A 13,108-nucleotide genomic window follows, 5' to 3' on the forward strand; every position below is an offset into this window, starting at 1 on the left:
AGAACTAAACTGAGAATGTGAGGACAAAGCAGCAGAAGTGAAGACATCACATGGGGTGGACACACTGTACTAGGAAGGTGGGGGGATGGGTAGGAAAGGTGTAGGGGAGGTGAGACGCCCACTGCTGAGGACTAAACCCAGAGACCAACAGGTACAGCCACTTCATAACACGGAGCCACCCTGTCAGCCCCTCCTCCCCCAGAGCAGAGCCAGCCAGCACCCGGTAGAGACTCCCATAACCTGCTGTGTGTGGACGACACTCACAGAATGCACCCCACCACACACACACACACACACACACACACACACACACACACACACACATATCTACAACACACACTACTCAGTAGCCAATCTGGGTTTTGTGGAACTTGGGATTTATAGGGGTTGGAGAAGGAAAAAAATCCAAATATGTAATTTTTACGCATTTAACTGAGATGTATGACCATGTGGCCACATAGTTAGGACCCACCCCTGCAATGGTTGTGGAGACAGCCCCAGCAAGTGAGGGGCCCTGAACCCTCAAGTTCATCAGCCCCATGGGTAAGTCCACACACAGCCCCCGAGGCCAGTAATGGAGGCTCCGTTATATCCAGACACCCAGAATAGTGCCTGTATCCAGCAGGTGCTCGATAACAGACGCTGAAGAATGAGCTTTGCTTGTTGCCCACCTCAGATAAATATTTTTTATTTCCATACTCTGTTGTGACATTTGCAGCACAGGTATTCCAATCTCACAGGAACATAAAACCCACATCTGGAGGTGTCCAGTGTACTCAGGAGATGCGGCAACGGGTGTTGGTGGGCAGAGCCTGGGGCCCTTGGGGGGACCATGTCACCTGCCAGGATTAAAGCGCTTCCTCTGAGGGATGCTGACCCTGCCAGGACACAGGGCAACTGACAGGACTGCGGTGACACCACACAGTAGCCACTTGCTCTAACCCTGTGATATACGGGCCATTCCAAGGCCAGAAGCCCAGGAGAAGAGCTGCCTGGATCAGAGCCAGAGCCACAGACACAGTGACTGCCGCCTGTACCGATGACTACTGTGTCATTCTGACAAAAAATTAAATGAGATGCCACTGAGACCCTGAAAAACCAAACCACTCACTGCAGAGAAAGCAACTTAAATCTAAAATCAATCCATAAAATAGTATCTAGAAACTCTGTGCCTGGTGCCCATCAGCTGCCAAGTCAACAAAGAGTGTAAATAATAAAATTTTAACACACTACTAAAAAGTATTAATAGGCCCACCTACAGTCACTTCTGGTTAGTTTACTAATGAGCCCAAAAGTGGCTTAAAACTAAAAACTATCATCAGTGAGAGATTAAGAATGTAACTTCATCAGGAAGTCAATGCTAAATGAACAGTTCATTAAAAAGTTTTCTGTTAAAAGAAAAAAAGAAGAAAACTTTCCCAAATAGCTACTCCAAGGACAAGAAGCCTGAAAGGCACTAAAAGCATCACCGCACGCTCACTGCCGGCCGCCAAAGAAAGACGCTAAGGAGAAGAGGGTGGAGACCCCCGCCACGGGCTTGGTGGAGCTGGCGTACTGGATGATGTACTCAGGGTAGATCTGGTGCTTCTCGAAGATCACGAAGATGGAGGGGTCGGACATGCTGTTCACGCAGCTGTCATAGAAGACGTTGCCGTGGCCTTCCTTGGCCGGGGGGCGGACGAAGGAGGCGCTGCCTCGGACGAACTCCCCGACCAGCACCCGGGCCAGGAACATCGTGTGGGACTTGGTGTCAGATTTGCTGTAGTGGTGGGAATATGCGGCGTCGCGGGCAAAGTAGCTCCCTGCAAGGACACAGGCGGGCTCAGCTGGTGTCGGGGCACAGCCCGCAGCCTGGAAGGGGAGGCTGGGGTGTCCTGTCAACCAGGCAGTGCCGATGGCCTCTGTCCTTCGGTCACCACCTGCCCCTGCCTCCTGTCCTCCCTCATGAAGGCCAACAGAGGAGTCTCCAAACTTGGAGACAGAAAGATCCGATTCCGACTCTGTCCCTCAAATCTGAAAGGTCCCTGGGCACACTGCTACTTAACCCCCAGATCTCAGCTTCCTCAGCTCTCAACTGGGCCTGTCACATCAGCCTCACAGGGTTGGTGTGGAAAGGGAACAAGACCCCGCACGGGACACTGGATGCCAGGAGCCCAACGCAGACAATTATGAAGCCGTCCAACAGGAGCCTGCACTGGAGGCCACCACACACACAATGGGAAATACATCTGCCACTGGCTTTCTCTATCCCGACTCCACAGCTGCTGCCACCTCCAAGAACGGCTGATGGACAAGCGATGGGGTCAGAAGAGGGGCTGTTCACTACAGTATCACATTGTGGAGATGCTTCAATCTAGCAGCCATGTCGTGGTCACGTTAAAGATGGCACCATATATGCCACCTACTTGCACATGGGTCAGGATAAAGCCACCGTGGCAAAGTATTAAAGCTGATTAATCTAGGCAGAATTTATGCTGGAGTTTTAAAAATATTATTCTTGGAGCACCTGTGTGGCTAGTCAGTTGAGTGTCCAACTTCAGCTCAGGTCTTGATCTCACAGTTCACGAGTTCGAGCCCCAATTGGGGCTCTGTGGTGACAGCTCAGAGCCTGGAACCTGCTTCAGATTCTGTCTGTGTCTCCCTCTCTCTCTGCCCCTCCCCAACTCATGCTTTGTCTCTTTCTCTCAAAAATAAATTCAAAAAATGTTAATAAAAATAAAAAGTAAAAATATTATTCTTGAGACTTCCCTGTGAGTTTCGAAATTATTTCCAAATAAAGTTTTAAAATAACCCAGAAAACAGAGAACTCCCATTACAGCTGGCATAACACGCACACAAGCATATCTGAACTGTTCCGATTCCCATTCTAACGACTGGGGGGCATGGTCTGGGGCCGGACTCAGGGCTGGGAAGGTACCTGCTTTCCTCACCCCATTCTTGTTCACCGTTTCCAGAGCCTCCATTCCACAGGGACACAAAACCCCAGCTGCTCAAACCTAGGGTCAGGCTCCTGGCTGCACACAGTAAGAACAAGGGTGCCACCAGCTGGGTCTGTTCCTCACTGAGTTTGATCCAGCTCATCAACTCACCCTGGCTCTCCCATGCCCTCCATCAATTTGCTTTAAAATGGCCACCCGGGCCCCAGGGGTTGGGGGCGGGGAGGTAAAGCCAGGTTCTGCCAGTGGGGCCACCTTCGCCCTTACCTTTGCCGTAAGAAGTACCATGAAGACCACAGACCCTCCAGTCAAAGTTCTGCTGGCAGATGGCATCAACGAAACTGGCACTGGTGCCATGGAACAGCTGCCTCTCATCTACCACCTTCCCTCCGTTTCTCTTCTGCATCTGCCCTTTTTGCCTACAATTATGGGAGAGGAACGTATGTTGGGAGGCAGAGGGTGCTTGTTGCCAAATACAAGCCACTCGACCCAAGAAGACACATTTTATTAGAATCCGCAGGAGTCCAGGCCCGTGAAACCAGCCATGGACCAGAGAAAGAAGAACAGCGGGACTGGAGTGAAAAGGCCTCCAGCGGCTTCTTGAACTCCCAAAGCAGACCAGTCCTTGGAAAGCAGACCTACTTCTTCTTTAGCACCTTGCTTCTGCATGGAGCTCAGCTGGGGGAACTGGAAGATGCTGGTCAGTGGGGGCCACCCTTTTCCCCCTCTGTGTGCTACCCTGATTTCATCACTGGGCCCCAAATACAGAGGACACTGCTCCAACCCCCTTTCTGGGGACAGGTCAGCAGGATCCCAGGCCTGCCACAGCGACCTGCTGCAGATCTCCCCTCAACAAGGCCAAGTCCCTAGGTGCCCAAGAACATGCTAGTCCTCAGGCACAAAGAGGAGACCCCCATTGTGTGGCTGTCAGGACAGCATCTCTCTACTCCTCAAGGTGTGGGTGGCTTCCAATGACCAGTCCCGCTGATCTTCAGGCAGAGAGGCAAGCACTGGCCTTGTCACTAGGGCAGCTTCAGTCCCCTCGGCACTGAGGGATGTGCCAGCACTGAGCTATAAGGATAGTGAGACGGGGAGGAAAGTGGGGACACAGCTCTGGCTGCCATCTCAGATTGTCCCTGAAACCTAGGACACGTTTGGCAAGCAGCTAGCCTACTGTGTATGTATCAGAGGGGACGGTCACCAGCCCACCAAGAGTGAGCCCCCAACGCACCACTGGTAGACTTCCCAGAGGGCCAGATTTTGGACTCGCTCGATCTTCTGAACAAAGTAGAAAGGCAGCGTGCGGTTAAAGAGGTTCCAGACCTTCTGATATTCATCCGATGCAGAACTGAGGGCAATCTTCTGCAGGGAGCAAATATTTTTTTCTCTGTTATCATCAAAGCAGAGGATATACATCAATCCCTTCTCAAGGTTGCTCATAAAACACCAGAACTGCCAACAAGCCCAGATAGTGATCACCACCCTCCCTTTGCCAAGAGGTGTAGTGTCTCCAGGCGTGAGATGTATGCAAGTTGTGGTCACTTCCCTTTTGTCCACTGTGAAACCCTCCTGAAGGACAGGCAGGTGATGCTTACATCAGCACCACCCTGGTGTCCCCAGGACATCCCTTCTCCTCCTCTGTACCCACACAGGGCAGACTATATAGCCTCCAAGACCAGAATTGGTATCAAAAATGTGGAGTGCACACATCTGGGAGAGAGGGGGGCCAACCCTGTTAAAGCAGGTTCAGGCTTATGGGCAGCAATGCATCAGGAGCTCAGGCTGGCAGACAGACGCACATCAACTCAGGAGTGCAGTGAGACTTGCAGGGATGGTGCCTGGCTGCTGCGTCCTCCCAGCTGAGTCCACCTCTCCCCTAGTGTCTTGCTCTGAGGAACAGTACTCCCTATGGGCCGGGAGATTCCTAACCAAGGGCAGCTGACACTTACACAGCGACCATCCACAAATTCCCACACCTGAAGCCTGCACCTAACCAGCCTGGCTCTGCGAGGCTTGGCCCAGTGACGGCCCAGTGATAGCCCATTTGGGGACCCGTGAGAAATCCCTCTGTAGCATGCCCTACCCTCACCCTGAGTGCCGTCTGAATGTCCATGGGCTCCTGCAACAGAAATTCTGACTCTGGTTTCCCTGGTCGCACCCCAGGAAGGACACCAAACTCCTCTCCCCTGAGTGTGGAACCAGCCCGCCCCTTCCAGACCAGACTGTCAAGGGCTCCCATACCTGTCACAGCCTGCAACTCAGCCCCACAACCAAGCGCTCCACAGCACGGCCCAGATGTCACTCCTGCTTCCCAACACCTACACACGCCCTCTATCCTGACCCAGGCTCTCTCCCTAAGAAGTTTCCGTCGACCTGTATGCTCTGCCCCTACATCTGCCTGTACAAGCACCAGCCATCATTTAGGTGTGGACCCAGTGACATCTTCCCTGTTCCCCTCGGTACAGACACCTCGTCCTGCAGTGCTGAGTGCTGCTGTTCAAACTCGCCCAGCCCTTTACACGTGTGTGTGTGTGCTGCTGGGGTCTCTGTGCTCTGTCCAACTCAAGAGGAGTCCTCTCAGGGCAGAGAGCTGGTCTGCAGTGCTCTGCAGGAAGCCAGCAGCAGAGGGTGGTCTGAGGGCCACACGTACACAAGGCAGTTGGACAATGGCACGAGCACTCCACAGAACTCAGTGTAGCTCCTGTTCGCTGGCAGGCACTACATGAGCCAGGTGAGTCGCTATTCCTGGTCTTCGAACATCCGGCACCTTTCAACAGCAACTCCCCCTCTCCGCGTCCCTCATCATACTTAAGTCCTCTCCTGGTTTTGTTTTCTTGCTTTGTAAAACTAATACGTATTGGCCGAGCAGCCATTAAGCTCCTTATTTCTGCCCTTCCCAGAAATTTCTAAGTCATCATGCTCCATCCACAATACATCCTCTCCCCTCGGGGCCACAACCATCTTCTTGGTGGTCATCCAGGCTTAAAATCCCCTATACCTGAAAATAACAAAACCCGACAGAACTCTCCCCTCCTGCCCGGCCTGGCCTCATAGCTTCCTCAGTGGTGGAGTCAGTTCACTCACTAGGTCACAGAACGCCCTCCTCCACGGACCAAAACAGTGCAAATCCCATACCTTGAAGCCAGGGTCTGGCAGGGCCGAGGGGTCCCAATGGTCTGGGATGCTCTTCGGGCCTTGAAACTTGACACTGCTACAAAATGTAAACAAATATCATTTTGTGAAAGCAGGTAGAAGGTGAGGAAGCACCTAAACACACACTATCCACCATGTGGGAGCACTCTACTTTGCCCAGGTGGCCAAAACGCAAATGATAAGGCACAAGGGATCCATTTCTCACCTGTATCCCAACTCTTGTATGAAAGGCAGAGAATAACTGATTAGAGTAGCCTAAACTCTCATCATTTTAACATTCAAAGGGCTCTGCAACTTTTTCCAAGCAGCCTCAATTAGGTGTAATTGGCATACAAAAACATTTTTAAAAACATAAAATTTATGTCAAAACGAATTTGGCAGAAATTTGATTGAAACTGCTAAGAGGCTACTTATGGTCTGTATATACCCTACTTAAATTGACTATGCTTTTTTTTTTAATGTTTTCTTGAGAGAGAAAGAGAGAGAGAGAGCGCACAAGTGGGGGAGGGCAGAGAGAGAGGGAGAGAGAAAATCCCAAGCAGGTTCCATGCTGTCACAGTGCAGAGCCCGACTCGAGGATCGATCCCACAAACCATGAGATCATGACCTGAGCAGCTATCAAGAGTCAGACACTTAACTGAATGAGTCACCCAGGTGCCCCAACTATGCTTAATTTTTACTGCTGCAATATTAGCAAGTTTAATTACAGGTCTCACATAACACCAGCACCATAGGATCTTCCAAAAGAGATAGAGAAAGATGGAGTTCTAAAAGACACATGGCTCCCCCGCCCCACCACAAAAAAACTTAAAAAAAAAAAAAAAAAAAGACACATCACACAAAGGGTCTAGGAACAGGGACTGTGAAGCTATAATTCCAAAATTTTCTGACTCCTTTTCAGAATGGTCTTTTCTTCCTACAAAAGATATTCCTTCTGTTTCCACTGGCATAAGACATGTACCTTCATCCTAAGCCTCAAGGAACTCCCACAAATAACTTTCCTAGGAAAACAGCACAGTTTAAAAATAACTAACCAAGGTCCCATGAACAAGAATCAGCCAGAAACAGACCATGAAGACCAAAGATGCTGAAATTAGGAGGCAGATTATAAAACAATTATTCTTTCTATGTTTAAAGAAACAAAAGACAAACTTTAAAAACCTATGTAAGGAGCTAAACTATAAAAAGATGAAGATTTGAAAAAGAATTAGGAGGAACTTCTAAATATGAAAGATACACTCCTTGCTAGAAGTTTGAAGGACAGGCTTATGAGCAGGGGAGACCACCTGAGAAGGAAAGAAAAGAGTGAGCTGAATGAGATGCTAAGTGGTAATTCAGAATGTGGCCCCACAATGAGGAGGTGGAAGATGTGGGGAAGAAGCTGGGACACAGAGAAGAGGGAGAGAGAGAAGGCCAGAATCTGGTTGGAACCTAACGGAACCTCGAAAAAGAGAGGAGAGAGGAAAGGATGGAGGCGATCTTAAAGAGAACAAAGGAGACTCGCTGACACATAGGTCTAAGAAGCCCCAAGAATCTCCAACAGGCTAATAAAAGCACATGCCCAGCCTCACCAAGGTGACAGTGCATGACAGCGAGACCAACGAAATCTGCAAAGCAGCCAGAGGAAAACGAGGGATTCTGGGAAAGAAACTCCAGTTAGACTGACTGCTGATTTCACAAAGACAGCAATGGAAACCAGAGGACAGTGGAGTGACCTCTTCAGCATTCCAGGAGAAAATAACCACACCCCAAAATTCTACAGCCAGTGAAACTATCTTTGAAGATTGAGGGCAAAATAAAGATGTACTCAGGCAAACAAAAACACAGAATTTTCCAACAGACTCATCTTTGAAATTCATCATCATTCAGACTCATCTATGAGTCCAACAGACTCATAATTTGAAATTACAAAGTGGTAAAATGTGAGTAAATCTAATGAAACATTCATAGTATAAAATAACAGTACCTCAAAGTTAAAAAACAGAGGAAGATAATGGAATCAGGTATATGAAAGCCCTTATATTAGTTGATACAAGCACAAAGATACAGACTTGACTCATACCTAAGAACACTTATTATAATTTCTAAGGTGGCCAAAAAAAAATAGTTATACAATGTATAACTCTTCCAAACTAGAAGGGAAAAAAAACGAAATGACAAAAAATATCCACAAGGAGGCAAGAAAAGATAAAATAAGACCCAATCACATGAATAAAACATTTTTATGGAGGATATAAGGACAGTAAGGAACTAAACCAGATAGCTGATGTGTAAATGCCATTTCGAACTTTACGTTAAACTCTTGTATTATAACTGTGGAATGTGGAGATCATATTCTGTGACCCTGTCATTCACATAAACATAGAAGTTGTATCTCTTTATTTATTTGAGATTGAGAGATCTCTGAGCATGCATGATCAAGAGGGGGAGGAGCAGAGAAAGACAGAAAGAGAATCCCAAGCAGGCTCCACGCTATGAGCACAGCACCCGATGCAAAGCTCAAACTCATGAACTGTGAGATCATGACCTGAGCTGAATTCAAGAGTCAAACGCTTAACTGACTGAGCCACCCAGGTGCCCCAAGAAGTTGTTTCTGAAAGCGACCTACTCTAATAGTCCCAATCTGCCACAGAGGCCCAAGCAGACTTGCTTTCTAGAGTTACAACATCTGGCTACTGTCACATGGGTTAGAAGGAAGAGCCACAAACTTCACTGCATGGACACTGTGTGACTCTTAGCTTATGCAGCAGAGAGATCCTAAATCAAGTCACATCTCAGTTTGAATTTAACCAAAATGATCACTATCATTTCTGACGTGTGGTGTGTTTGTGGCCCCATGAAAACATTACAGTGACAATAAAAGACATCCAGTCTCAGAAAGGAGACAGATTTTTTCCAAACCGTATCTAAGGTAGTCTCTGGATAGGGAAAGAATCAAAAATAAACTTTCAGAAGTAGAAGCAGCCACAGTTAACTGAACTCTAAATCCAGAAGCAATACACAGAAGACATGGGTAAATTTCACTAAAAAATAAAAAATAAACATTTCTGCATGGTAAAATATTTCATAAACAAAGCTGGCAAATAACAAACCAAGAAAAAAGGTTTGCAATTTGTATAAGAAACTGAGTGATGGGGCACCTGGGTGGCCCAGTCAGGTGGGCGTCTGACTTCAGCTCAGGTCGTATCTCACTGCTCCTGAGTTTTTGAGTCCCGCATCAGGCTCTGTGCTGACAGCTCAAACCTCAGAGCCTGGAGCCTGCTGTGGATTCTGTCTCTATCTTTCCGCCCCTCCCTGACTCATATTCTCTCCCTCTCTCAAATATAAATATTTTTAAAAATTTAAAAGAAGAAACCGAGTGAGCTCTCCAATAGATAAAAGGCTCTTAATATTTACAAAATATACCAAAAGTCTGACAGAAAATTGGACAAAAAGACAAACCATCCACAGAAAAAGGCAAATGGCTGTTACAGGTTAGGAAAAAATATTAAACCTCACTCGTAAGAGAAAGCAAATTAAAATACACTGATATACCCTTTGCCACCCACGAGAACAGCAAAAGTCCAAGAGCTTGATGTGAGGCAAACAGGCACCTCAAGCATCCTGGGGCAAGTGCATAATGGTCTAACCCCATCAAGAGAAACCTGCATTTACCTTCTAGGGCTTTAACCTCCATGAATATGAAACAGCACATACACCAGATCATCCATTGTGCCATTACACTTGTGACAGTAAAAAATCTAAAACAACGCAAAATAAACCTCTAAAAGGAACAGATTAAATAAACGAGGGTATATACAGGTGATAGAGAGCCACGAAGACAACAACAGATTTCAGAAGACTTTAACGTCTTCTGACGTTGAAATGAAATAATTATTTTTAAGTGGAAAAGAAAAGGTACAGAACAAACAATACATTTAGAATGTTACCCTTAGCACAAGAAAAACCAGAAAATACTGTATATGCATTTGTTTATTTTTGCAAAAAAAAAAAAAAAAAAAAGATAATGAAGATAAACCAAAAACTTATACAAACAGGTCCTCATTACGGAAACATTGGAGATAACAGCAGGCAGGATACGGACCACTGAGTGTACCTTTTGCTTGAATTGCTAATACCTTTCCCCCCTATCCTGTATCAAACTCTCCTCTAAATGACCATGCTCCACAAATACAACCACTGAAGTCCATCTGTGAGACCTAGAAGAGCCAACAGAGAAACTATCAGTTCTCCACGAAACGGCTAACAACACTGGCTGAAGTCTCAGCTTAAGCCGTGACACACCCGAATGTAACTGGTACCATAGTATCTCTTGCCAGCCAGGCTCCTCTCCCCCATCATGTGGCCGTGCGGATCGGAGAGAAAGGACCCCTTGCCCAGCTCCTATCCTGGCACATCTGCACCAAGCCTAAAACTAGTGGTTCAGAGGAAGTCTGATCAGAGCAAAGCTCATAAATATACCCCCATCAGCTGCAGAAGGGCCTTCTCCTGCTCTGAAATGCTTACAAGGCAGGGCGCTACCCTAATGGCTTCTGGCAGCTGTAAGGGAACCCACTCTGAGGATGAAGCTGGCCTGTTAGTGCCTTCAAGTATCCATTTTTGATTTTTTGGTATCCCATAAGATTCAAGTCCTGAAATACATGGATTTTTATTGATCTAATTCCATTAGTTTTCTATTACTTTAACATTTTAAAACACTCAAGTCTAGAATTCAACTAGTCAACTGAAAATAAAACCTGATGAGCCAGGTTCGAGTCTACGCTGATCACAACTAACAGCCTTATAATTGTGTATCACCAATCTCCTACCTACAAAGATAATTCTCTGGTTCAAAGCATTTCCCAACTAGTGGAATATGGATGCCAGGAGTCAAATTGCTACAGGTGACTTGGCATCAGAACTGCCATTCATTCGTGATGCAAATGGAGAACAAAGAACAATGTGCTTTTATCAGAAGCAAAAACCATAGCTCACTATCAATAAAAAAACTCTGGGACTAAAGACAAAAAACCCAAAGAGCTATTGAAAAGATCCCTTCCAAGTTATAACAAAAGAAAGTTACATGAAGATAGAAACAGAGAGAAAATATTAGGAGTGATATAATTACTATTTCTTAACCATTCTCTCAAATCAGTCTAAAGTCAAGAACTTTTTTGGTTTCTGGAAAAATCTGCACAAGAGTACCTTTATGACTCAGTAACATTACTGGCACACTTAAACTTAAAACATATGTTGTGGTTGCTTTGTCACTTTAATGCTTTATTAAAAATTAATTGATCTGGGTGGCTCAGTTGGTTAAGCATTGATTTCAGCTCAGGTCGTGATCTCACTGTTTTGTGAGTTTGAGCCCTGCATCAGGCTCTGTGCTGACGACTCAGAGCCTGAAGCCTGCCTCGGATTCTGTGTCTCCTTCTCTCTCTCTCTCTGCCCCTCCCCTGCTCATGCTCTCTCACTCTCTCTCTCTCAAAAATAAACATTAAAAATAAATAAAAGTTAATCTGGTAATTAGTATAATACTCTAATGTTCACCTCTCTATAAACCTGCATTATATTTTATACTCTTGTAATACATGCTAATATTTCTCTATCTGAAATGTGCTGGGTGTACCCTGATTTTTCGGGTTCATGAACTCTCAGACCTTTTATAGAACACTGATATTAATACCAGCACTCTGGCATTCAGTGAAGGAAAGTACAAAGGCACGTGGAGGAGGGGCACCTGGGTGGCTCAGTCTGTTAAGCATCCGACTTCGGCTCAGGTCATGATCTCACGGTCCATGAGTTCGAGCCCTGTGTCGGGCTCTGTGCTGACAGCTCAGAGCCTGGAGCCTGTTTCAGATTCTGTCTCCCTCTCTCTGACCCACCCCCATTCATGCTCTGTCTCTCTCGGTCTCAAAATAAATAAACATTAAAAAAATTTTTTTTTTTAAGAAAAAAGGTACTTGGAGGAGGGCTGGGCAGAGACGGGAGTGTGGGCACTTTCGGTTACGGAAGCCAACAACCCTCTCACTGCGCTGGCTGGTCTGAGTAGGTTTTCTGTACACGCAGCACAGCGCACCCCAACTGACACACATGCCACCTACCAGGTTTGCTTCACCTTCACCTCCTGGGGAGACACGTATTTGGGTCTCCGGCAAACCCTTCTGACCGTGCCATAGACCAGGTTTTTCTGAACAAAGGCTGAAAAAAAAAAACACCAAATGTATATACGCACACAGGACAGCAAGGTTTTATAAACACAACTAAATGGGCTGGAAAACTAATCCAAATGTGTAGTATAGGATCAGTCTGCTAAGAAATAAAGCAATTTTCACATTTCAAATATCCATAAAGAAAATAGGTATCCTTAGGAGACTGGGTTTAATGAACACATGAATGATGAGTAATTGACATAACAATTATACATGAGTACTTTTAAATTGTTCCTTCCAATCTTGTTTAAACTATTATTTTGCTTAGCAATTTTTCCCAGCTTGGATATAAAAAAGCTTCAGCCCAGCCTGAGACTAAATTACTACATCTTAAGCCAGTGGGATTTAGTTAATATAATAATTTTACTCTTATGACTTTTTTTCTTAATTTGACTAAACTGATTCCATAGCAGTATTAAACCTTTTAAACCTGTACCATCTTTAATAAACAAAATTCTTGCCCCATGCCCACCCCAAAACCCTCAGGGTTATCCTGAGGGTTGGCGGCGGGTGGGGGTGGGGGTGGGGGGACGACACTGACCCTCAAGTTGAAAAATCACAAATGCCTATGAGCTAGATTCCATGTCCTTACCCACCAGGAAAACCCTGTCAAGTCTTACTTTCTGAACCTGGAGTACAAAAACAACTTTTTTTCATTTTAAAAACACTTAATACTAACTTGTAGATGTCTGTAACTTACATTACAGCATTTGAACCTATGCTGAGTTATCACCTAGATGTGTGTCGCTCATGCTGTAGCCCAGGTGGTCGTCAAGAGCAGGCACTCTTTGGGGGTCCCCCACATTCTAATCAAGAACCCATAATCCA

At 46.1% G+C, this 13,108-nt stretch overlaps 1 protein-coding gene across 1 annotated transcript in view; it reads right to left on the minus strand.

The window, feature by feature from the left end:
* Nucleotides 1-641: 641 nt before the first annotated feature.
* The window catches only part of PARP12 (poly(ADP-ribose) polymerase family member 12), a 38,430-nt gene continuing 25,963 nt past the window's right edge, over nucleotides 642-13,108 (minus strand). Inside the window, exons 8-12 of the mRNA XM_042973546.1 lie at nucleotides 12,173-12,269; nucleotides 6,072-6,147; nucleotides 4,168-4,298; nucleotides 3,204-3,355; nucleotides 642-1,802 (exon numbers count right to left, since the gene is read on the minus strand). Coding sequence (XP_042829480.1) covers nucleotides 1,477-1,802; nucleotides 3,204-3,355; nucleotides 4,168-4,298; nucleotides 6,072-6,147; nucleotides 12,173-12,269 — 782 coding nt within the window. The 3' untranslated portion in view covers nucleotides 642-1,476. The remainder of the gene's footprint in view (nucleotides 1,803-3,203; nucleotides 3,356-4,167; nucleotides 4,299-6,071; nucleotides 6,148-12,172; nucleotides 12,270-13,108) is intronic.

Source organism: Panthera tigris, chromosome A2 (assembly GCF_018350195.1).
Source record: "Panthera tigris isolate Pti1 chromosome A2, P.tigris_Pti1_mat1.1, whole genome shotgun sequence".
In the NCBI taxonomy this organism is placed as follows: Eukaryota; Metazoa; Chordata; class Mammalia; order Carnivora; family Felidae; genus Panthera; species Panthera tigris.